The 26,438-nt window shown below is 43.7% G+C and overlaps 1 protein-coding gene across 7 annotated transcripts in view; it reads right to left on the bottom strand.

Moving 5' to 3' along the window:
- Nucleotides 1–26,438, bottom strand: part of PHF2 (PHD finger protein 2) — a 249,026-nt gene that overhangs the window by 35,023 nt on the left and 187,565 nt on the right. For 4 of the 7 annotated variants that reach the window (XM_073574213.1, XM_073574215.1, XM_073574216.1 and 1 more), the window contains exons 11-18: nt 25,158–25,247; nt 23,718–24,107; nt 21,556–21,678; nt 17,009–17,127; nt 15,387–15,565; nt 13,982–14,055; nt 12,278–12,435; nt 7,187–7,455 (exon numbers count right to left, since the gene is read on the bottom strand). In XM_073574213.1, the coding sequence (XP_073430314.1) occupies nt 7,187–7,455; nt 12,278–12,435; nt 13,982–14,055; nt 15,387–15,565; nt 17,009–17,127; nt 21,556–21,678; nt 23,718–24,107; nt 25,158–25,247 (1,402 nt within the window). The remainder of the gene's footprint in view (nt 1–7,186; nt 7,456–12,277; nt 12,436–13,981; nt 14,056–15,386; nt 15,566–17,008; nt 17,128–21,555; nt 21,679–23,717; nt 24,108–25,157; nt 25,248–26,438) is intronic. The other 3 variants (XR_012231857.1, XM_073574218.1, XM_073574219.1) reach the window with 1 other exon arrangement.

The raw sequence follows: 26,438 nt of genomic DNA, 5'->3' as shown, positions 1-26,438 counted from the left end.
CAGGAACCCAAACCCCTCCTTCCCTTCCTACATCAATTCCTGAGTCACTTATTAACCTCCCTAATCTCCCGTTGCCTCTCTGGCGTGGCACGTGGTACAGGAAGTATTTCCAAAAATACCACCTTGGAGGTCCTTGCTTTAAGCTTGCAGCCTAATTCCCTGAAATCATCTTTAAGGACCTTCCACCTACCTCTAACTTTGTCATTTGTGCCAATATGTACCCACCATGACTGCTGGATCCTCACCAGCCCCTCCCAGTAATCTGTCAACCCGATCAGCGATGTGTTGGACTCGAGCGCCAGGTAGGCAGCACACCGTTCGACGATCCCCGTCTTTGTGACAGATTGCCCTATCTGTTCCCCTAATAATTGAGTCCCCCACTACCAGCACCTGTCTGGCCTGCCCTGCTCTCCTATTTCCCGACTGATCCGTGTACATGAAAGAATGAATCGGGCCATGAATCGTGATATTTTGAGTGCAAACCTCCTTTCATCAGGAAGGGCATTGAAGATGAAACGTGGATGGGTCTTTCAGCACGATAATGATCTCAAGCACACCACCAGGGCAACAAAGGAGTGGCTTCGTAAGAAGCAAATGTAGGTCGTGGAGTGACCTAGCCAGTCTCCAGATCTCAACCCCATAGAAAACCTTTGGAGGGATTTGAAACTCCGTGTTGCCCAGTGACAGGCCCATAACATCACTACTCTAGAGATCTGCATGGAGGAATGGGCCAACATACCACCAACAGTGTGTGCCAACCTTGTGAAGACTTACAGAAAATGTATGTCTGTCATTGGCAGCAAAGGATATATAACAAAATATTGAGATGAACATTTGTTAGTGACGAAATACTTATTTTCCACCATAATTTGCAAAATAAATCTTCAAATCAGACAAGGTGATTTTCTGAATTTGTTTTCTCATTTTCTCTATCATAGTTGTGGTCTACCTATGATGTCAATTACAGGCCTCTCTCATCTTTTCAAATAGGAGGTGGCTGACTAAATACTTTTTTTTTCTCCACTGTACATTTTTATGTGCTTTTTATTTCATTGTTTTCAATGGGAAAAAAAAAGCAGCAAAAATTGTTGAACAAATCAACAGCAATGAAAAAAAAAAAGCAAAGTGTGCATGAAATTTTAGGAGTCTCATACATGTTGCTGCTACTGTAAAATGCTGCATTTTTTAGGTCTGAAAAAAACGTGCAGATAAAAACGCTACGTGTGAACAAGCCCTATGGGTCCATATGGCATAAAGGAAGGTCAAGGGCTGCAGGCAGATTGACATCAGCGATCGGCTAACTGGTTCTTTCCACAATGGTGGGATCTCACCGGAATGTCCAACATGTCACTAAACTTCACTGGATTCTTTATGGGTTCAGTGCGCTGCTTGACATATTATACAAAGACTAATGCATTAAAGGATCAATCTTTATTCTCTTTCCCAACTCGTTTCGAAGTAAAAAACTTCTTCCTCAGGGGATGACATACATGAGAAAATAGCGTTACTGCCAGGTTAAATGCACTTCACATTTGAAACAAATTTTTTAAATGTGAAGTGCATTTAACCTGGCAGTAACGCTATTTTCTCATGTATGTCATCCCCTGAGGAAGAAGTTTTTAACTTCGAAACGAGTTGGGAAAGAGAATAATGATTGATCCTTTAATGCATTAGTCTTTGTATAATATGTCAAGCAGCGCACGGAACCCATAAAGAATCCAGTGAAGTTTATGTTTCGGTGGTCACTTGTTTGACCTTTGGACGTGCAGCAGCTGACTATCAATTCAATGCGATTTATCTCTCCTACATCAAGTGAGTAGAATATATATTTCTTTTGCCTTAAACATCGGTTAAGACCCTATTTGCGCTATTTTAAGTTCCTCTAGTGCAATATGTCACTAAGACACATGAAAAGTTTTATGGAACTTTGAAAACCCTAAATTAGTAAATAACTGGCATCTAAACATTGGTGGACCTGAACAGCAGCTACCATGGATGAGGAACACAACTCAACAGAATACCACAAAATAGGGGTGAAGTGACCAAGATGATGGAAGGGCAAGTAGGTCCCAACTCCAAACACCGGTTGTGCAATGTGAGGGTAAAACAATGGTACAGAAAGTAGGACAAACAATAAAAAGAGACACTGAAAAGTGATAAAACCATCAACAGGAAATGAGTAATTAATAATCACTACTAACGACTTTCAATTCTGTCAACGCCAACAACTAAGAAGATGAAAGTCTTGAATCCCCTTCCACAGGTAGTGTTTTTTAGGCACCGGGGTAGTAGAGATATTGAGTGCAAGCAATGGTGGGAAAAGATTAAAGGGAAAACTGTGTTTAGCACTTTCTGGTGGTTGGGCACACTGTAGTATTTGTCTTTTTTGCTGCTGCATCACACTGCTGACTAATGTGCAGTCTGTGATCTGTTAGAATACCCAAGTTTTTTTCAAACGTGATGTTGCTTAGTTCTATTCCTCCCATTCTATAGATGTAATTTTCATTTTTACATCTATAGAATGGGAGGAATAGAACTAAGGGAGAGCCCGCTGTTGTGAATTCCCTTGCTCAGACTTCTGAGCTGCAGCTCCCTCTGGTGGTTACTGGGAGTAGTGGAGCTGGCCAGGCTGATGGAAGTTTGCCACCTGACGATGATGATTGGTAATCTGGGATTACTGGCTGAGAGCATAAGTGAGCAGGCTTCCCTTAGTGGTTGCTGGTGATTTCCTCCTTGTGCATTTGGAGTTCTTTTGTCTCCTGCCTGATCTGCATGGTTCAGTTACATGATTATTTTGCTAACCCTTTGCATCTAATCTGGTTGTGTCTTTTTTTTTTGCTTTTGGCTTTGTTGCGAGGGTTCAGCGTACTCTCTGCTGGGGGCAGCGCTGGGCCCTGCTCAATTTGTTGCAGTTGGGTCAGTTTGTTCAATCCCCTGTTATATTAGTATCTTTTGCTTTGCTTCCAGTTCACACCAGAGTGCTGAACGGGGTGAGGTCGTGTGGCCTCAGGTTTTTTGTATATCAGATGCGTTGGATTTTTTGAGGTTTTTGCATGATTGCAGACAGTATCTTTTCTGTCCTGTCCTATCTAGACAGCTTGGGCCCCACCATTTGCTCAGTCTATTTTCTGCCTGCGTTTGTGCTTCATCTTGTCTCACTGACAATATATGTTTGGGGGCTGTCTATTCCTTTTGGTATCTACTCCGGGGCAGTTTAGAATTCACCGTTTTGGCTTTAGGCTTAGTTAGTTCTCCGGCTGTGCCGCGGCGTCTAGGGCATCATAGGAACGCTCCACGGCTACTGCTAGTTGTGTTGATAGGATCAGGGGTCTACAATCCGCTTAGTTACCAATCTCTCTGGTTTCTTGGTGGCTTAGCCTGTTCCTGCCATCCTCCTCGGTGACCCATTCATAAAAGCCCGCTGTATGGTGGACACCGTGTGGGTGGCCGGCATGGGCACACTCACCTCATAGCCCCTCACCGTACAAAGTGATGGCATGTCAATAGGATTACTTTATGATCAGTGTGCACTTAATGGGACCACCTTCAAAGTTTCCCCTGCAAAGTGGCCCATTCATTCTTTGGATCAATGGAGGTACTTAGAGGGTAGGGCTGATAATGACCGCCTGTCCTACTACGGAATTCTATAGGCTTCAGCTTACAGATCACCAACATTCAATGTTCACAGTGTACGGGCGACCGGCTACACAGTTCTGCCTGGGAGACCTAGAACACAGAGCTGCGATGTCTGAATACTGCCCAGCACCACTTCTCTGACAGTACACAGATCCGCTTCTCGAGAAGACAAACACAGGCCCTGGTGTCTTTACCAGCTGCACAGCAATTGGAGAGACCAAAAACAAGTCTGTGTAACAGGGAGAGGCAGTCTATTCTATAGCACTAAAAACATCCTTCTGTTTATGCAGCTACCTGTGGTCACTGAGAACAGACATTGGGACACTAGACATACAGTGGCATGTCATACTGAACATAACTGGTCAGCATGTCCGTCCTCCTGACTAACTTATTTTATTGAACATTTGTATTCCTTATGAAATAATAAGGCTGCACACATTATCTTATAACACTCCTCTGTTATATCTCCTGGAAATGTGTAAATTAAATTGACAACTGGATATTACCATTGCTCTTGTTGATAGGCTGTGTTCTTACACAATGTCCCCCTGCCAGTGCTAATATGTATTATAATAAGTAAAGACCTCCGATTTCCTTCCCCCACATAAAATGTCAAGGAAAAGAAGGATCCGTTCTGCTGAATTTCAGTGGCCGATCCTTTTTGTTCTGTGCAGCGATCGGAGCAGGCTGGCGGCGGCACAAGAACGCAAGAGCGCTCCGCGAGTCTAATGTTATTTTATTCCTTATGAAGCATCTACAAGTCAATAGCAGAAAAAATGTTATATGTGGAGAATCCCAAAATTTCAATTTGCATATATATTTTTCTAAAAATGCACCGAAAATGGCACTCGGACAAGATCTTTGTTGTATATGTGTATGTCAAGCATCACTCGATTTCGGTCTTTTCCAGGAGGAACACCACAAGGAAGATTTATCAGTCTAGATTTGCTAAGACAGGTCAGGATAGTAGGCTGGTCCTCTCTAATGCCGGTAATAGTGACTAAGTGAAATTTAGGTAAAAACTAGAACCAGGATAGGGTGGGGAGCACATTTCTGATGGCTACAAATGAAAATCCCCCTGGAATATATGCCCCTTGTCTCCTCTTTTCTATAGAGTGGTTACAATGCTTCTCAATGCTGCATTCACCCGGTATATGGTCCTCATACAGCCATTACGATGCACCGGCAGGAGCGTGAGCGATGGATTGTCTGACGGCAGCCTTTTTGGAATATGTAATTCAATCATTTGCAATCGGAGTCTTCACAATTTTTTAAAAATAAATAAATAAAATTCTGCGATGAAGTCTGGAAACCAAATCTCAATTACCGGTCTGCTTTCACCGAAACCTATTTTCATCAGACCGCCGGCTGTTTCTGATTTCAGCCGCAAATGGAGCTTTAAATTAAAGGAGAGCTGTTGCCTAATGTGCGCCCGGAATCGTCAGTCCCCTACACCGTCATTTGCCCTGACAAAGAAATGGAGTTCACATTAAACAATCTAAATGATATGAGTTCCCTGAAAGGAGAGAACGCCTCTTCACCCCCCCCCCCCCACCCACTCCAGAATCTCATGTATCCCCCCCTATTGTCCAAACTGCTCCATTACTGAGGCATACATCGCAATGGAGCAGTGATGGACGTACATGGTGGTCCGCCATGCTCGTCACCGACCCCAGTCATCAGCAGTTGTCCCAACTGTCCACCACCTACAGACCAATATGTCCTAAAGGCGTCTGTTCCCTTTAAAGATGATGTTACCAGATCCATCATATATAAATTATACTCCAAGCGATAGGGCATAACTTGCTGATTGCTGGGGGGTTCTGACCTCTGGGACCCTCAGCAATCCCAAGATCAAGCTCTGCTGCCCTCATTCCGAATAGAGCGAAGATGTGCATGCTCGGAAATAGCGGAGCGCTATATTCTACATTCTCCATCAGTCCCATAGACAATGAATGGCACGGAGGCCGAGAGTGTGCACCTCTGCTTCACTCGGGGTTCCAAAGCTACGTTCTCAGGATAACTGGTGGTCTACCAAAGCTACGTTCTCAGGACAACTGGTGGTCCCTGCATTCGAGCCTTCAGCGATCAGTCCATTATTCTTTGGGTAGATCTTTTAGACAAACAAACAAGCAAAAAAAAAAAGCCCCAAATTGCTGATTTCATAATGGATAATAATGTCAGGAGAGTTGACCAGCCTTTTGGCTTCTGATGAAGATATAAGTGGTGTTCATATCCTTTAGATGGCCATTTCTAATCATTCTGTCCAATCTATTAACCCTTACAGCAGCCTGAATAGAATAATACCGAGATATAATCACATTCACAAAAGGCATCACAATGTATTCCCCTGATTTCGAGGAGCGATGACATGTCTGCAGGTGTTCAGCGCAATGATGTTGTTGTTATTCGGATGCACGGTATATACTGTACCTGGTGAAGAGATCCTTTATATAATGGTGTGGTGACACTTCTGTCCTCAGTAAATGCAATTATATAACCACATATAAAAAAATTACGACATCCTTTCTCGTATTCCATGTACTCCCCTCAATCATCTGGGACCCATCACCCTTGACCAGAGCCATCAAAGGGGTAATCCTGTTGTTTGAAATCGGGGTCACGTACACTCCCAATATCCCTCAGTGATCAGCTGGCTATCCTTCATTGTCTACCAGGCTCAGCTCTGTACAATTACCGGTAATACCCCCATACACAGACTTAAGTCGGCTGAATTTGCAGATATCAGACGACAGTCTGATGTGTATGGCAGCCTCCTGACTCTTCCCTGATAGATGACATTGGGAGAGGGAAGGATTCGACACCAAGGATTTCTAATGGCCGATACTTTTGTTTTCTAAGAAAAAAAGCTGGCGACAGAGGAGCATGGCAGCGTCTTTCTCAGGAGCGCTCTGTCAAGCAGAGGGTTCCTGTATTTGGGAATATCACCTAATTGTCATCTAATGTGTATGGGGGTCTCCCGACTCTCACCTTACAGATGATGTTGGAGAAATTAAGGATCCGGCAGTAAAGATTTCCATCAGATTTCTTCAGGAGATAAGCAGAAGCCAGAGGAGTTGGCTCTCTCTCATAGAGAACACAGGGGGCCATAATTGTGGGAGACAGAGGTCAGCTAAAATATTGTTTGGCCGCCAGTCATCTAATGGGTATGGGGGGTTTAGTAGCTGCTGTGCCTGGTATAATTTTCATTCAAGTGCATGCAACCAAGGTGTCAAACTTGGCGCAGTCACCACTAAAAAGATGGCGCTGTGTCTGGTAAACAATGAAGGAGATGTTGGCCCCTTTAAACAAATGATTGGCAGTCTTCCTAACGATAGTGACTCCCATGATAAAAGGAGACCACCGGGGGTCTTTGATTCGGACTTGTGGCGATCAGCTAATGTTTAGAAGAAACCTTGTTAAATGTATGTTGCGCAATAAACATAAGCAGAAATCCTGCAAACCTGTGTTACTCCGCCCAGCGCTTCAGACGCACGTTGAGGTGACCATGTACTCACGCGGCACGTATTATACAGCGGACGCGGCTTACCAAAGTCGGAGTCTTTGAAGCATGCTCCTAAGTTGTCCTGCTCCTCCTCATAGTCGTCCACTGTGATGTTGTTCTTGGCGGCTTTCTTGCTGACCCGCTTGCTCGGGCACTTGTTGTTGCCTGACTTCTTGGAGTTTTGGGCTGATATGGAGTTATTCTTAGACTGGTTTGTATTCCACGACGTCTGTAGACAGGAGTCAGAAGGCAGGTTAGCCATCGACAACATGCCCTGTATTGCTTCTTGTGTGCTTGGTGATGCGGGGGGCTGGCTGTGGGGCAAAACATAAAGCCTGATTACTACACAGCCCGATAAATACCTTCTCCGACCACTCCGGCACATGTCTAATGGGAAAATCTGGCCCGGCCTATTGTATTATTTCACTGCCTTGTGATCTTAGGATCTTTGTGTGATTAAAGGGGTTTTCCGGGATTACTTTTAAACATTGGTGGATTTCTTCCAAAACTATTCCCAAACTGTCCATGCGCTGCAGCTCAGCTTCATGAAAATGAATGGCGCAGAGCTGCATTACCGCAGACAACCTGTAGACAGATGTGGTGCTGTTTTTGGAGGAAAGCGGCCAAGTTTTCTCATCTTGGACAGTTCTTTCCCATCACAGAGGGTTGAAATTTCAGGAGGCACCTAAGACTATAAGGCCTAAATGACCAATTCCTGGAAACGCAAACCTCCCCCAGTACATTTGTTGATGTCTCTCTAAGCTTTGCACAAGTGGCTGTTAGTCTGGTGAACTTAAAGGGGTCGTCCAGAGAAAACAAGTCATCACCTATCTGCAGGATAGGGGATAACTTCATGATTGGTGGGGGTCCGACCATTGGGACTCGCATTGATTGGTGGAAAGGGGAATTTTTACTCCAAATGCAAAACTTTTATAACGGGAATCATGGGAATAAAAGTGTCGATCGGTGCAGATCCCAGCAGCTGGACCCCCATCGATTAACATGTTAACACCTATCCAGTGGTTTGCTGATAACTTGCTTTCCCCAGACAATCTCTTTAATTTACCTCCATCTGCCAATCATATCAATGGTGCCGTGGTACACCACATACTTCCCGCAAGGCTGGCAAAATCATCTGCATGTCCAGACAGTGACCTGAAGCAATCAGCTGATTGCCCCCAGGGGGCCGCGCATGAAAAGTAATTGTGTCTGATGAGTCAAGCCTTTTAAAGACTAAAGGTACTGTCACACTTAGCGATGCACCAGCGATCCCGACAAGTGATATGACACGGTCAGGATCGCTGGTGCATTGCTAGTGAGCTGCCACACAGGCAGATCTCACCAGTGACATCGCAGGGGTCGGGGGTCGTTACTTACCTGTCAGACGAGGCGATCCTGACGTCCTCCCTCCCGCGTCCACGCGTCGCTCGTTGGCGCCACAGGAAGCCCAGCAGGAAGCTGACGACGAGAAACGGTCCAGAACGTTCTCACGCGATCAGCGATAATCAGCGGGGGAGCTGGTCGGAGGTAAGTATCAGACACAGCGATATCGCTAGCAATATCACTATAACATCACAAAACCAGTGCCGTTATTGCGATATTCCTAGCGATATCGCTTAGTGTGACAGGCCCTTAAGACTAAATTATCTGTTTTTCGACAGAATTTTTTTTTACTTGAAGTTTCCTAAAATTTGTTAAAGATTTGGAGTCTTTACGCTGGTCAGATCTTAGTTGAAGGGGGGGAGATGTAGCGAGCGCGGCTGACAAATTCACCAGAATTTACGCCAAAAACATGGCAGAAATTACGACAGACATATACTTCAGTCCTCCAATGGATTACTTTTCCAATCCTTTTGGAGGAGCACCCCTCTCAATGAATTTCATCAAGACTGACGTGCAGAACACCGGCTTTGATGAATCGGAGCATAAATAGCTAATAAAATATTATGTCTACAATGTTTATGGCTATAATATTATGTCTTCCCGCCTTGCCCCTCTCATTCATCTTAGGAGGGTAATGAGATGTGTGAGTATGCAGGATGGATGAAAGTCCATGACCACCAATAAAAGCTATAAAGTAGGGGCCTGGAGACCTTGACCCTTTTATTATTTCTATGTCTGTGTTAATAGAAGCACCATCAATATATCTCAGAGATACGGATGTCTCATAGTTATCTCCATGGAGAGCTTTGTACTAGCAGACACGGGTCGGGTAGGACAGGCTCAGAGACCCCGTCCGCCGCCGCCTTCTGATACGCCACAAGCCAAATGTGAGCGTTTAGCTTCTTGATGCATTGTCCTTACATAACCTATTGATAGAACGGGAAGAAATCAGCACATCGCTGGTGAAGTCTGCAGCTTGTTCTTGCATCTGATCTCCTCCCAGAGGTAAATGTAGGTGAAATAGACCATCAAACCTGCAGGAAGAACCGCTGCTGGGTGAATCTGGAGCTCTGCGCAATTAACCACCACATAGAAGGGGCCAGATCATTGGGAGAAACTGCCCGTTACTGAAGAGAGACGCAAGTTCATATCGACGTGCAGAAAACCTGGCAATGTATGGATACCGTCAGGACTGCCCGTGACGATGGACATTACTGATAGATGAAACCTCAGTGAATGTAACCTGAGTAATTATTACCCCTAATGTTTTAATTAAAAGCCTATCTCCAACCATTAGCTCACAATTTCAGGTGGATGCAGTATGAAAATGTTAGTTTTCTACACATCTGTAAAGGGGTTGTCCCTCATCAGAAAAGTTTATCCTATACGCTCCTTTTGTTAAAAATAAATAAATAAAAAATCACCCTACTCACCCTCGCCAGGTCCAGTATGGAGAAACTTCCACCTGATGAAGACGGATTCTCCGTCGAAACGCGTTGTGGTTTAACCTCATCTCTTGTCTGAGTCTCTTTCCTGCGCTCCTAAGACCGTTTCCATATTCTTATTGCTCCTATCCTCCATTGGAGGTTTTCGGTTGGAGCTGCGGTGGAGACCTGACATTTTTGTCTGCCCCTGGGTTGCTTCCTAAGAGCTCCTCTATAACCGCTTATCACTGACTCTTATTCAATGTCTGTTATTGTCACATCTAGAACACTACAGATAATCAGTCAGCACAGAGTCTCGAGACGTAAACTCGGTCAAAGCCACTGTGCTCACCGATTGGCTGCAGCGCCGTTAATGTGACGTCATGCAGCGCCGTTAATGTGATGTCATGCAGCGCCGTTAATGTGACGTCATGCAGCGCCGTTAATGTGACGTCATGCAGCACCGTTAACGTGATGTCAGTGTTGCAGACAATAATAGACGTAGGGGAGGGGGATAAAAACGAAATGTATTTTTTTACTACTAAATGCAGCTCATAAGAAAAACTTTTCTGAAAGGGGACAACCTTCTTAACTATTCTAAAAAATACGTATTATGTGGGTTGTTATGTGGCCATTTCTACTGTTGTTAACAGAGTAGCTTCAGAAGGTGTGAGGTTTGACTGCTGGAGAATCATACACCAGACAAATATGAAGAGAGAAAAGTACAAGCACTTTGCAAAGTTACCCAATTATGATGATGTCTCGTAGCTAAAAAGTATGTGCTCCATGGAGAGCTTTGTACTAGCAGACACGGGTAGGACCGGCTCAGAGACCTCCGCTGCCTTCCGATACGCCACAAGCCAAATTTGAGAAAAAAAAAACTTTAAATAATGAAAAAGCAGGAAAGAGTCTGTCCAAAGGTGACTTCAGCCAGTCCTCAAGTATTTGATTGGTTATGCTTTTACATTTTAGACTAAAGAGTGCAGCTATGAAGCACAAACTGCTGCTGGAAATAAAAACATATATTTATGAGCAGAGAAACGATAGTTTTGGAATACGATAAAGTCATAACAAAAATAAATTACCGGTAGCAATTTAATTTCAGTGGGTGGCCAGGTGTCGTCGTGTATACTGTTGGAGGCCCTTCATTCTTAAAATCAAGGGGTCCCAAGATGCCATCATAGTATTAGATGGGAATAGCTCTTTAAGCCTCTCTTATCTGTCACTATTATTGCTTTCCATGCTTATCATGGAAACATGTAGGTTTTTCAGTAGCTTTTTCATAAATTCTCAACATGGCCAGTTCTAGTTTCTCAAATGTAAGGCCGGCCATACACATCAGATAGCGGACAGTGATCTTGGCCTAGCGTGCATGTGTTCTGCATAGGGAACGGAGAGAAATATGTCTCCTCTGCGCAACGGTAGGGTTACCATCCAGGAGAACAAGAGGATTGGGCGATCTGTCAGGGAAGAGACTGAAATTCGAGATGAGCAAATTTATTCGAGAGGAATTGCATTCTCCTCAAATTTTACAAAACTTTGCATTCTCCAGACACAGATTTCCACTAAGTCAGAAAACTGTCAAGATGGCCGCCATTTTGCTGAACCGTAAAGGGCAGATAAAAAGTTTACAAAAAAAAAAAAAAGAATACTCACCACAGCGCTCACCTGTCACGCCATGCCCGCAGCCGCGAAGTGAATGTTCTATATTTTACTCTAGGGGTTTCTCCAGACCTCTGAGGATAATAAACTTAGGATAGTAAAAAAAATGGCTGACTAAGCCTTGAGTGATGGACGTCATAAGGGATGTCAGCAGACTACTCAGTACCGGAATCCGGGGCCCAGAGTGAAGTGTGCAGAAGAAGGTGCGCTTGATGAGGAAGGCAAAAAGAAGTCGCGGAGGACCCAACGGCTGGGGCAACAGGACAGGTGACCACCAAGGAGAGGATAAAATTTTCTTTTTTTGTTGTTGTTACATCCTAAGTTTATTTTGCTTTAGGGTCTGGAGAGAGCCCAGATAAAAATAGCGAACGTTCAATCTGCGGCAAACAACTTCGATGGTTGTCTGGTCCCAGCAATATCAGCAGCTTTCCATTTCCAAAAATTGCTTTTATACCGTGTACATTTGCCCTCGGTGTATTAGAACCGTTGTGAGAAAACAACGATAGTTATTTCCTTTCCAGAAGTTCTGTACGACGGTCTAGATTATTACTCTCTGGATAGAGCACGGGGCTGCCGGCATTCTCTCCGCCGCATACATAAAACTGTCATGGACCCGCCACACCGCTGGTGTATCCAGATAAATCCCGGGAAGTAACAGCTCACCTACCTATTTGCGTTATAGTCCAAGCCACCGACTTCTTTACTTGCTTGCAGAAGGTCCAGGATGCCCCCAGAACTTGTGCTGTCCTTCTTCACTTTGGAATTTCGGGCTGGTTTTGCTTCTGTGTCAATGTGAAGAGATCCCTCGTCTGACGAGTCGTCGCTCTGTATTGGAGGGGAGGCAGTGTTATAGGTGATCTCTATTCTGATGCGATGCAATCTGTCTAGAATCGAAACATCTCAAAGCCATCGGAGCGCATCCTCCACCGCTTCGTGTATCAAGATCAAAGTCTACTCTGTGCCGCCTGGTAGATTGCTTTATATGTGTGTCAGAGAACGTTACCATGATCAAAGACACACATCGTCCAGGCCTGTACATCTCTGCACCCTCTCTATGTACCAAGATTATAAGTGCACGCTGCTCTCCTCTATGACTCTACAATGGGTATGGCTTTCCATCCTGTCTTGTGTCTTAAAGGGGTCGTCCAAGACTAAAGTTGTTGATACATATGAGACAACTGTCTTTCCGGACTCCCGCATACTCATACGGCTGAGCGTTCATGTGCTTTCAACGGGGAGAGAGGAAAAAGCTGCGGCAGATGCTTATCTCCCCTGAAAACAAAAGGCTCGGCAACTGAAATTTTAAATACCTGATCCTTCTCTTCCCCCAAACTCATCTGTTGGGAGAAAGTCAGGAGGGCCCCCTCATACACCCCAGATGGTCGGCCGATCCAGCCGAGCTTAGCAACCTTGTACGTCATTCATCTAATGTTAGATATTGAAGACCTAACTTTACGATAGTTCACCATCATTGGATTGGTGAGGATCAGACACCCGGTACCACCACCGCTCCTGCAGAAACTATCAGTAGAGTACAGGACAGTTTTGTACACTGATGGCTGAGCTGAACTGTAGCACCCACCGAAATATAACTCCTGCACAACTCAATACATGAATGGAGTCTGTCACCCCACGAAACTCAAAGGAAACCATTTATACTCATCCCCTATAAGAATCATATTTGTACTGTGAATTTTACTTACTTTGATTTTTCCATTAAAAAAATAAAATGTTTTACATATGCAAATATTGCATCTTCGGTTGTACCCTTGACGTGGCCAAAAGCTTAGTGCAATCGCTCCTGCCTGAATTGAATTCTCAGCCCTGCATGCCTCCAGTTAGGCTGAGTGACATCGCCCCTGACTGAATTGAATCCTTAGCCTTGCACGCACTGACACTGCAGGAGCAGAGAGCACACACACACAGTGTCAGCGCAGGGCGAGTGCTTTCTCATTCCTCTTGTGAATGCAGCGGCAGCTCGCTTCAGACAGGATCACTCAGTACTGGGCGCCTGGTGCCGTCAGGAGAGAGCGATGAGAGTGTGCTGGGCTCCTGCAGTGTCAGTGTGCACAGGTGTGCTCTCCCCTCCCTAAAGTGCCTGCATTAAGCAATACATGTGAATCCGTTTCGCCGGGAGTGATCCTTACATAAGGATTGCCCCTTTGAGACATTTATGGATCCAATTGGAGCCCTGAAGTCATTGGTCAGACGTATGCATATAAATGGCAATGTTTGCACCGTACACAGTTGAATCCATCTAAAATATATAGATTCTTGAACTTCTAAGTATTTTTCTAACGGAACAGCATGGGGGTTAATAAGTACAACGATTCGCTAGAAAATTGCCTAATAGGAGCTACAAGATCCATACCTTATACTTCTTTTCCAGGGCTTTGGGTTTCTTAGGCGGCACCAGAGGAGGCGTTTCCTTTATATCTGATAAAACTGGATACAAATCACAAGTAAGTTGCAGATTCATTTACAGATCGGTTTATTTTTAACACAATTATTTTTTTATTCCATTTTTACTACGCGGGTTGTGTTAAAAAAAAAATAATAAAAATACGTCGATTCATTTACGCGACATTTTCATTTTGCAGAGTATTCACGGCAATGACGCACGGCCCGAAAAATGAAAAACAGCTGGTAATCTGCCGTGCAGCCACAAGTGGAGGATGATCCAAGCTTCTGTGCCAGCAGTTGTGCTTCTGCTTATCTTGGAGTAATGGTCCATTTAGATGAGCCAATAATTGGTAATGACCCGACGATCAAGCAAAATGCTCAATCGTCGGGTGCGATTAACATCATGACGACGCAAAAATCATAATTATTGACAGAGGACACTTTTACGCCAGTATGACACACAGCCGTATGCTGGCATTTAAAGGGTCACTTAAAACTTCTCAGAGTTTTCTGGAAAAAGTTGTGATCACAGGAGACATAATGCTGTCACTCCTTCTAGGACATCTCTCTGTAACACATCTTCAGACAACTCAAGACATCTGGAGGAAGTGAGAAAGCAGCCGCAGCTCTCACTTCTTCTGGATGTCAATTACGTCCGTAGGAGGAGAGTGACGCCAGGGCCAATAGGCAGCAGGGATCGCGTGACCTGGGAGACCCAGTGCCAACACCGCTAGAATGACTACGGTGACGAGAGTACGTTTTTGTATTTTACAGGGGGGGACAAAGGGGTTATCCGAGTAGTGGACACCAACTATTAGTCACCCCCATTGCAGCCAATCGATGTCGATGTTAGGCGCGGCGCCGTCGATGTTAGGCGCGGCGCCGTCGATGTTAGGCGCGGCGCCGTCGATGTTAGCTGCGGCGCCGTCGATGTTAGCTGCAGCGCCGTCGATGTTAGCGGCAGCGCCGTCGATGTTAGCGGCAGCGCCGTCGATGTTAGCGGCAGCGCCGTCGATGTTAGCGGCAGCGCCGTCGATGTTAGCGGCAGCGCCATCGATGTTAGCTGCAGCGCTGCAGACAATAACAAAATACCATGACCCAGCGCTGGGCGCGGGGAAGGTGAGTGAAAAACAGGATTGTTTTTATAAAAAAAAAAAAATGTAGATTGGGGATAATAGTTTTCCAAAACTTCAAAACCACTTTAAATCGTGCACTATGCCAGGAATCAGTAACCTGCGCCACTGCAGCTCTCCAGCCATTGAGAAACTACATCTTCCAGTATGTCCTGACAGCTTCTGACTGACAGGGCATCCTGTGAGTTGTAGTACTGCGAGTTGCTGACCCACGCTCCAGGTATTTGTGTGACATCTTACATGATAAGTCCCTCTTTGTCGTCATTTTCTTTCTCCTGATTGGAAACTCGTCGATTTTTAGCTCTCCGTCATCGGAGACGTATTCGTACTCGTCCCTGATCGGCTTGTTTTTGTCTTCTTTGAAATTCTGCAAGGATCCGAAGATGCTGGGGCTGTTCTGGGGCTTGATTCCCTTATGACTGTGAAAAATAACCGTAGGTTACAAAATAACAAAAACTCACATGATGAAGAAAGTGAGGGATGAAAAGGGCGAACGATAAGGGAATAGTTAAAGCCCCCAGCCAACAGCACTGGGATGTGGGTTTATGCAACGTTCTGGGGTCTCCGTCATCTATCCACGTCTCTGATAACGGCATCATTTAAACCCTCAAGGCAATGTTAGAAAATGTTTAAAAGCATAATCTCATCTACTACATAAATTATCACCGATCCACTGGATATATCGCACAGGCTACAAGAAGGTAGCAATAAACTCCGTTGTCTCTGTCAATGCCGAACCCAAATATCTCAGTGCATAAGTGCCAAAGACTGAAATCCCTTTATAATCATTTTTTTTTATCTAGGTTATTTTTTCCTTTTTTTTTTATCTATTTGCATTTACTAGATCTTGAATTATACAAATCCCCGTACTTACAATTACAACCTTGGTTGCTATCAAAACGGTTATTAAAGGTTGTCTGTGGAATGTTCTGCCACCGAATCCACTTGGGCAAATCATCAAGATCCGCTGCTGGTAGCCGCCTTTACAATTGTCAACCAGTGATGTCCCAGATGTGCTCGATGAGAGACAAGTTTGGAGACGCTGCAGGTCATGGTAGCAGATTTAGGCCATGAACGCTGCTTACAGCAGCCCGAGCAACATACGACCTGGAGCTGTCATGTTGAAAAATGCACTTGGAACACTTTGGAGAAATGGTTGAAAATTGCACAAGCAGGGAGCTGCCAGCAGCAGATCTTGATAATTTGTGTTCCCAAGTGCTTTTACCAAGGCAGAACACTCCTCAGACAACCATTAATGAAATCATTGATACCAGTCAAGGATGGACGTGCAGGGATTTCTGCACATGGCGCAATAAACTGGAAGCAGCACCCCAATGGAAATTATCCATGTGTATATACCCCCACTTTCAGTTTTTGCCTGAAGATTTCCAACCTACTGTTGACAAGGCAATCAGGACGACTAAAAAATGGATTTTCACGTACATTAGCGCACAGATCTGCAGAAACGAAGACACCTACGGGCACATTCACACTTTCCATATATTCCGTCTTTAGGAACAGATAAATTGGAATTGTTCTAAAAACTGGATCTGTCGTATAACTGATACAAATGGAAGCAGAGGGGTCCCGCTGATTATTACGGGGTCCGTCTGGGCTTTGTTACAGGTCAGTTATTAAAATGGAAAAATTTGGCGTCATGAGCTTTTTCTTCTCTTTCATTTGCATTAGTTATGCAACAGATCCTTTTTTTTTTACATTATTTCCTTTTGTCTGTTCCCAAAAAGGTAATAAATGGAATGTTAAAACGCAAGTGTGAACATGGCCTAACATGAAAGAAGTGAGCAGGGGTACGGCTGGCATACCTGAACTACATTTATATTCTTTCTTAAAACATCACAAACCTGAAGAGTTTCTTCCCCGAGAAAGAGAACTTGAATTTGCTATCCTTAAGAGAAGAAAAGGGGCTTTTCTGTATTTTATGCTCTTCTTCCATTTTTAGTAAGGAATCTGGCTTACTGTTCTGCAACGTAAGGAAGAAAATGGGTTAATCAGATTTCCGGTGCGGTTCCCGTTAAACATCCCACCATGATTGCTTTCACGTTTATCACAAACGGGTCCGTTTTGCGCAATTACACTTTACTGTAAACACATTTGGCGCACGGCGGCACAAAGTTTATTTCCGTCTGCCAAGTGCTGCGCATCATTACGACGAATGCGCACACCCGTCTACATTAATGTAGCAATCTCATTTTTATGTTAGCACCAAATTGCTTTAGAGAACAATAAGAGTCGTTTAGGAAAAATGAAAAATTGCAATTCAAATTCATTTTTCTTTTTAGAGACACAAGGAATAAGGTCGGGAATACAGCGCCCTGTACTTTAGATAGAATAATGTTTCTCCTTTTTTATTTTGCAGTTCATTGCTGGAGTGTGGAGACATCCCGCGTTGCGTCACATATACTGAGGAAGACGCTACTTCTTGATTTCATGGCGCATTAATGAAAAAAATAAAATAAAGATAAAAATTGCCGAGTCTCATTTATATCAATAGTGGACAGCAGTAAGGTGGCAGCAGATGTGTTCCTAACCTTTAATTAGTCGTTTGTGGTCCAAGCGAGTTTGTTTTTGTCATATTTCCGCAACTATGGAAGGTACGTAGATGTCATTTTTGTAGCTTCTAAGCTCAATGCCCCTTCCTCTTCAGTGGATCGCGAGACGTTGTGTCGACTACACGTGCCACGGCGAGGTGCGCGCGACAGTGTAAGTATTTTGTTGCTACTAACTGAAGGTTAAAGGAGTGATCCAGTGCAAAAAAAATGAGTCATCTATATAGGTGAGAACTTGCTGATCGGTGAGTGTCCAACTACTTGGTAGAATGAGGAACTTTTATCCCAGTTACAAAATGGAGCGGCAGGTCGGATGCCAAACTACCGCTCAATCCTATCCAATCTCTATGTGGCTACCAAAAAAAAGATGGAGCACAGACCCACAGGTGATGAAATGTATCGGCGGTCGAAAAAGTGCAATGCCGCTGCAGTTCGGTGCAGGTCTCAGCGGCTCAATAAGTTATCATCTATCCAGCTGATAGAAGATAACTTGTTTTCAGCTTTTTAGCTAAGCTACTGTAATGCCCTGCACATGGGGTAATCGATAAAGCGAATCAGAAGAACTATTCTACATTTCTAATTGGAGGTATTTGCTAATATTATTACTATTACACCTACTACATATTGGGATAGGATCATGGGCAAGGGAATACCCCTTCAAAGGCAACTTGTCACCTCTCCTGTTTTAGTAAGTCCTTGTACTCCTCATAATATAACAGCTCTGATCCATTTTTTCTTTTTGATACTCCTCTTAACAATGTATAAAAATAGACAGACAGCTGGGTGTTTCCAGTAGGGGGTGTGTCACTACACACCCAGAAGCTGTCCAATCAGTGCTGAGATGTCAGTGTATGGATATCCCCCCCCCCCTTGATGAAGGAAATGGCAGCACCCAGTTGTCAATTTATTCATACATTTCCAGGAGGGACTACAGACAACACAACAACGATAACATGGAGTTAATTAAAAAAAAAAAACATGGCACAGGATTGTTATTTCATACTGAATACAAGTAATTATTAAAACAGATACCCAAGTAGTGGTGACGGGTCGTTTTTGATAAACTCTCAGCTCAGGTGGCTACAAATATGGCGGACCTAAAGTGGAAGCCGCTGTGTGTGGAATCTTGCATTCTAGTGCGCCATCAACCCATTTTTCCCCCCGACTGATTACATTTCCACATCACTCGGAGGAAGCCAGGGATCAGCAGCCTTTGGCGTACCAGCTGTTGTGAGCAACATGCCCCGATAGATTGCCAGGAGTCGTAGTTTCAAGACAGCTTGAGCGTCAAAAGTTGATCCTAACGTCCGTGCAGATCAGTCCAAGCATGCACTGCAATCCACGTCCTGGCCGTGACTCTCCCGTCCGGAATGTCATGAGTCACCGCCATACCGTGCTCGGACCGGACATGCACGGATGTCTGCATGAGCCCTTAGGGGTTGACCTGATGCAATAATGGCTTTTTAATAGTTTCCCTTAATTAAAATTGAACAACAAAATGTAGAAAGTAAAAAAAAAAAAAAGAATCCTCCACATATTCCCTGGGCACCAAGCATCTATGCAAACAGTCAGATTTTTCCAGTGACTAATAGGTTTTATTTCTTCGCTTTCTTTCACTTCCTGCAGATCTGAGACCGATGATAGGAAAAGTGATAATTATATGTAATTTACCACGTATCAGATACAATGTGGCAGAGAAGTAAAATTACTGGTTCGGGTTTAATGTAACGGCAACGGAGACCAAGCAACAAAACTAATCCGAGTGTTGAAAAGATATATTTTTTTTTTCACAACATATCTTTAAAAAAAAACAAAAAAAAACTATTGATGGAGTAATGCTAAAACGATGGTCTCAGTGAGAGGTTCCTGCTTGCAAAGAGTAGGCAGCTTTTATTCATTTTTAAATTTTATCATTTGATTAATTTTTAGCGAAGAGCCCGCTATCATACACAGTTGTCTTCCCAATCACTTGGTTTAGCGCTGTGCATGCAGTAACAGGGAGCTCTGACAGTACTTCCTCCTCCGAACCCAGTGGTCATGTGATCACAGCAGGAGATGCTGCTGTTTTAGGAGACCCATTCAACACTACAATGCAGGTAGGAGGTTAAAATTCCCCTGTAACTGGGGCTTGAATACATGCCACAGTTACAGGGGAAATCAGAAAAAAAGTATTTAAATATTGAAATGCCACCCAATGGTCTTTTACGACTTTATTAGGGCACAATATGTGAAATGAATGAATGAAAAGCAGGAAAAAGAATATAAAAAAAATGGCGCTGACAATCCAAATAGCTGTTGTTAGCTCTTTCCTCATCAAAAAACATGAAACCACATATAATTGTCTTATCATGTCTGTCTGTAACCGAAATCCTGCATCGCTGATTGGTTGCGGCAGTTAGGCCGTGACCAATCAGCAACAGTCGCTTAGTCGTCGCGGCAACATGGCCACATCACTTATTGTACAAGCACATTAAAGCCATTAAAGGCATCACTGCTGCGTCGCTCATTACACAGACACAGTCCTGTACATATACAATACATTAGGGTAAGAACAGAATAGTGACTGCAGCTCTGGGTGTGACAGGAGTACATTAGGAAACAGCAGAACAGTGACGGCAGATCTGGGTGTAACTAGAGTACAATACATTAGGTAACAGTAGAACAGTGACTGCAGCTCTGGGTGTAACTTGCGTACAATACATTAGGTAAGAGCAGAAGAGTGACAGCAGCTCTGGGTGTAACTGGAGTACAATACATTACTTAAGATCTGAACAGAGACTGCAGCTCTGGCTGTAACAGGAGTATAATACATTAGGTAAGAGCAGAACAGTGACTGCAGCTCTGGGAGTAACTGGAGTACAATACATTAGATAACAGCAGAACAGTGACTGCAGATCTGGGTGTAACTGGAGTAAAATACATTAGGTAACAGCAGAACAGTGACTGCAGCTCTGGCTGTAACTGGAGTACAATACATTAGGTAACAGCAGAACAGTGACAGCAGCTCCGGGTGTAACAGGAGTATAATACACTGGATGGTGGCCCGATTCTATCGCATTGGGTATTTTAGAGTCTCTGTTAAAATAAAAAATAGTTATATACTCACCTTCCGACGGACCCCGGACTCTGTCCCTCCTGTCACCACGCGCCCAGCATCTTCTGGTTCTAGTAATGCTTAGCGAGAAGGACCAGAGATGACGTCACTCTCGCCAGAGCACGACGTCATCAGCAGTGTTTCGCGCAAAGCATTACTGGAACCGGAAGATGCCGGGAGCATGGAGACAAGAGAAAGAGTCTGGGGGCCGTCGGAAGGTGAGCATTTAACTATTTTTTATTTTCACAGAGACTCTAGAATACCCGATGCGATAGAATCGGGCCACCATCTAGTATAAAAATAATTGTTACGGAATGCGGAACACATTTTAAAATGTATTTTAGTGACATTTTGTGGTCATAAAAAAATGTGAAAAAACACATATTTACATTTTCCCACCAGTATCAGCAAATAATAAAAAAAAAGAAAGTATGAAAATAATATAAAAATCGAACACCATGTATCGCATAAAAAAAGAAAAAATACTTGACTATCCAAGCAAGATAAAGTTTTACCATTCCTTATATAGCATGTATGAAAAAAAAAAACTGGAGAGAAAAGGAGGAAGGAGAAAGGGTAAATGGCCCGATCTTGCACTGGCTAAAGGTTTTACTTTTCTAAAGCAAGTTCGAAAATTAAAACAATGTTCGGCTGGTATTTGCCAACAATCCTAAAGCTCCCCTCCCATTTTATGTCCTAAGTTTTGAAGAAATCTCCCCGGCGCTCCTATAAGTATACTATACCGTACCTTATATTTCCACTTTGCCTCTGTTTTGATCTTATTCTGCTCCCGGATCTCAAACTTTTCGATCTCGTTGTTCTGTTTAGCCGGTTCCTCTTTGTTCGGGACACTCATCTCTTCTTTAGGAGTCTAAAAAAAAAGAGAAACAGCCGTAAATACCGAAAAGGAGAAACAGTGATTTATCAGTACCACATTCAGGGACTACATGTCGGCCAAGGTCAGGTCAGAAGTAACCGACCTACAGCTCATGGTGCCTATCCTTAAAATCCACACTATGTAGTCCACCCAACCTAGTACAGACCACGAGGTGGCCAAAAGGAAAGAGCTGATGGACAAATGATCCGATGTTAAAATTTAATATGCAGAATTGCAATGAAATCAGTGGGTTCAGCAAACTTTCATCTAATGTGTATGAAGGCCTGAAATACAAACCCATTTGTAGGAGGAGAATGGTGTGCACTCAAGTCATAAAAGGCGAGGTGCTGGTGGAACACGCTATGGAGCCCCAAGAAATCAACTAATGAAAATCACTGCACACGCTAATAGAGTATATAATCAGAATAAAAAGACAGGTAATATTTGATCGAAATGGGACAAAGGTAGGAACAGTATAATTGCTTACCTTGGTTCCAGGAGAGTATAGAGAAGGGAAGAATAGAGACCCATTGATGTATTTCGTTCAAATATTACCTGTCTTTTTATTCTGATTATATACTGTTGTCTAATGAATTACCTGGGTATCTGCAACCGTTCATTAAACACACTGTGTGCATATACAGTATATATATGTGAACCTCTAGATTCAATGGTATATATTATTTGAATTATATAATCATTTGTTTTTTCTTTTCTTGTTTTCTTTTTTTTGTTATACAGTATTGTTTTTAATATCTCTTATGTCTTTGCTTTGTTTCCATAGTAACCCCATGATTAAGGGTCGAAACGTTGGGCTTTCGGTTTAAAAAAATTTTTTTTCATGGCATTCATCATGGCTAATTGTTGAACTTTGAATACATTTGTTGCAAAAATTCTCTATTAGAGTGTGCAGTGATTTTCATTAGTTAAAACCCATTTGTGGCTGTCTCAGCTATCTATCTCTAGAATAAACTATCCAATATTTATTGAATTAACCATCTGTATATTCGTCTGCCCGTCTACTTTCTGTCTACTTGTTTGTCTAATTGTTTGTCTGTCTGCCTCCCTGTCTGTCTGCCTCCCCGCCTGCCTGTCTCCCCGACCCCCGGCCTGCCTAGCAACTTCCCTGCTACTCGGCCTGCCTGCCTCCCGACTCCCGGCCTGCCTGTCTCCCCGACCTGCCTGTCTCCCCGACCCCCGGCCTGCCTGGCAACTTCCCTGCTACTCGGCCTGCCTGCCTCCCGACTCCCGGCCTGCCTGTCTCCCCGACCCCCGGCCTGCCTGTCTCCCCGACCCCCAGCCTGCCTGCCTCCCTACTTGTCTGTCTGTCAATCCATTTATATGTCAGAATGAGCACGTGGCTGACAGTTATACAAATTGTAAGGCCACCGTTTGTTATAGGCTATTTTCTGAAAATGACCGATTATTTAAATCAGATTTTTGTGTTACATGTATTTTTATGGCATTTTTTTTCATATCATTATCTTTATTAATACACAAAATTAGCAATCTTGCAATTTTTACACCGGCCACTAAAGCCATTTTAGACTCATATTTCCTATCCATTCAGGAAGAGTTTTTCCATAGTCTCAATATCATCAGAGGCAGGATTGTAATTAATGGTAACACCTCTGTACACAGCTAACAACACAGGATCTACCAATCACAATAGGCGATGTCACAGATGACCCTGATCCCCTCCGTTCAGTCGCTTTTGCACACGCTCATTGGATGCTTCAATACGGAAGATAGGGTCGGAGTCTGACCAATATAACTATGCACATTTGTTGTTTCCTGAAACTGTGGCCAGTAATCCTTGAGTTCACCAAGTACTTAAAAATATGTGTAGGGTATGGGGTATAATGCTAACAATGGGAAACAGAGGATATTTCCTCTGTCTCCTAGTCATAAGGAATCGCACACAAGCATTGATAATAATATATATTGTAACATCAAGTGCTAAAGTCTTGATGCTCCGTTGCCAGAGAGATCACTTTATAATGGGGACACATGTACAGGAGCTGTATACTCACTATCCCCTTCTTTGGTGTGTCAACTTTAATCAGAGCGTCCTTAGTGTGGGCCTCCAGAACATCAAGGTCAGGGGAGTCGGGCGCTGAAAATGGGGAATCTTTGCCCTTCTTCGTCTTCTTTTTTCCTCCCTCTTTATTTTTAGGTGGTTTGGGAGGTTTCGGAGTTTTGGGCGGTTTGGCACCTTTTGGAGGTTTTATCTCTTTGGGGGGTTTTGGAGGCTTGGGTAACTTTTCGCTCTTAGGAGTCTTTTTTTTCAGAACTTTTTCCACAGGTGGAGGGGAGTCTGGCACAGGTGAGGGGGATTCTTCTTTCTCGATTTTCTCCGAAATGTTGTTCCCCTCAGGAATCGTGTTGGCACAAATGTCCGTTTTACTGACTTTCGATGCATTCTAAAAACAGAAGAATAAAAAGTGGTGAGTGGTGACAACATCTAAAATTAAACTTCACCTGTTGAAACAGCTCTGGAGACATCTGACATACGTCTCTCACCTACGCCTTATAGGACAATCACTAGAGTTGGTACAAATCCCTTTGCAGGACCTGGTCCATCGGCTTCGTCATTGATCTGTGGCCACTGGATGGGAGCCTGGGTATGGCCTACTACTTGACGGCTCTACTGTTGAGTAGCCAGCCTGGCGCGACGTCACATATGTATCCCGCAACAATGACTGGCTAATCAAAGGAAGAGTCGCGGATGTCAGGAGGAAGGTCTCATGGCCCCGCTAATATCCAAGCACAGCCAAAATGAGCAAGTGTGGAGAGTTGAGGGAGACAGCAGTACTAATAGCTTCATTAACACTTGAGGGACATGGAAAAAAAACTTCATTGCTCAGAGGAGTGAAGACATTTTTTTCATCCGTTCCTCATCATTTTCAAGATCACTGTTTGCAATCAAAGGACAGAAGTCCTGACTAGTGATGAGCGAACGTGTTCAAATAAGGTGTTATCGGCGCATGCGCAGGTGCTAACCGAGTGACTTTGGCGTGCTCGAATAATATGTTCGAGTCCCGGCGGCTGCATGTCTCTCTGCTGTTCAACAGCTGCAACACATGCAGGTATTACCTGTTAGGCAATTCCTTCATGTGTCACGCCTGTCTAAAAGCAGAGAGACATGCAGCCGGTAAAGAAATGCTAACTACAGCTCGGTCACAGATTTGCAGCTGTATCGGAATCATCATGGCAGAAATTAATGCAGGTGCTGCAGAAGCAGAAACTGACCCTTATAGATACACAGAATACATCTTTCTGCCATAGAAATTTCTGCAAAAAAAAAAAAAAAAGGTCTTAGCAAAAAAAAAAAAAAAAAAAAAAAAATGAACCATCTTATAGTAATTGCAACAAATCTACAAAATCACAATTGCTGCTGATATTTAAAAATAAAAAAAATAAACCTAACTGTGCTGCCAATGTCTCAGCTGTCAGCTACAGTCAAGACCCACCTCTGTTAACCGTATTTCTTTGGCGAGGTCCTTGATTATCTGGGAGGGTTTGAAATGTTCCGGAAGTTCGTCTTCATGTTCTAATAGGGCCTAAAAGACAAAATTGTACTGTGTTACCCACTGGAGACACAGTAGAATGACTTCCTGGATTTGACGTCTATCGCAGATGATGGCAAACGTAAGAATTGCAGGGATTGGGGACTGTCGATCCGAAAGATGAGGAGGTGACATGCAGATCCAGAGGTCACGGGATTTGGCTCCACAGGTCGTCACGTGTCGGCAAGTTTTTGATTTGGAAACTTGCAATCGAATTCCGATTAGAGTCTCAGCTGCGTCTTTCAACAAAACATCACGAGATGCGCCAGAGACTCTAATCGGCACGTAATACGAACACGCGGAGCTGAATCCTAACGATGGGTGCATTACACACCATTAGGATTCCCCATGATGCAGCACTTGCCAAAAAATGTCACCAGGGGTGAATGGTCCCTTTTTGGGAGTGAAACTGGCACCAATCAGACATATAAGCATATTATTCCAATCGAACATAATGTCTTACATGACAATACCCTTTAAAAAGTTTTCTTGTGGCCATTAAGATTGGTTCAATCTGACCCTCGGATCGGGATTGGTTCAATCTGACAGGGTGACCCTTGGACCAGAAAAAAAAAGTATGCCTCCCTGATATAATACGTAGATGTCTAACGTTTGCTACATAAGCTCTCCAATCATGTTCTGATGAGACAACCCCTTTAACAGGGTTGGCCACTACTTCTTTTATTGATAGCCTATCCAATTTCTGATTGGTAGGAGAACGACAACTGGCATCCTCACAAATCATCTGAGGGTGCCAGAAATTCCCGAATGTTACCGCCGGTAACAGCTGATCGGCGGGGTGCCGGGTGTCGTACCACCACCAATCACATTTTGATGGCCAATCCTTACGATATGAAGTAGTAGCCAATCACTTTAATCTTAATTTATGTAAACATTAAATACCCCATTAAATAAGAAAATAAAAGGATGTATGATTATTAGGGCTCGCTCTCACTGCCGTATAACATGGCTGAGTCCTGTACGATGTTTTATCGGATAGCACTTGGCCCAGTGTTATACTATGGGGCAGTACAGATCTGGATTATTTGCTTATGCTGATTGGGCATGGTGGAAATGGCAACGATATTTGTATCACATGCACCCATACAAGACTATGGGTGCGTGTGAAACATAGGACTGCACTCGGATGTCATCCAAATGCAATCAAATGTACGCGCACAGACA

The sequence above is a fragment of the Dendrobates tinctorius genome, unplaced genomic scaffold, assembly GCF_039654945.1.
Source record: "Dendrobates tinctorius isolate UK_male_01 unplaced genomic scaffold, ASM3965494v1 ptg000038l, whole genome shotgun sequence".
NCBI classification, from domain to species: Eukaryota; Metazoa; Chordata; class Amphibia; order Anura; family Dendrobatidae; genus Dendrobates; species Dendrobates tinctorius.
The sequence above is the reverse complement of the archived record's forward strand: the minus strand, read 5'-3'. Positions and strand labels throughout refer to the sequence as shown.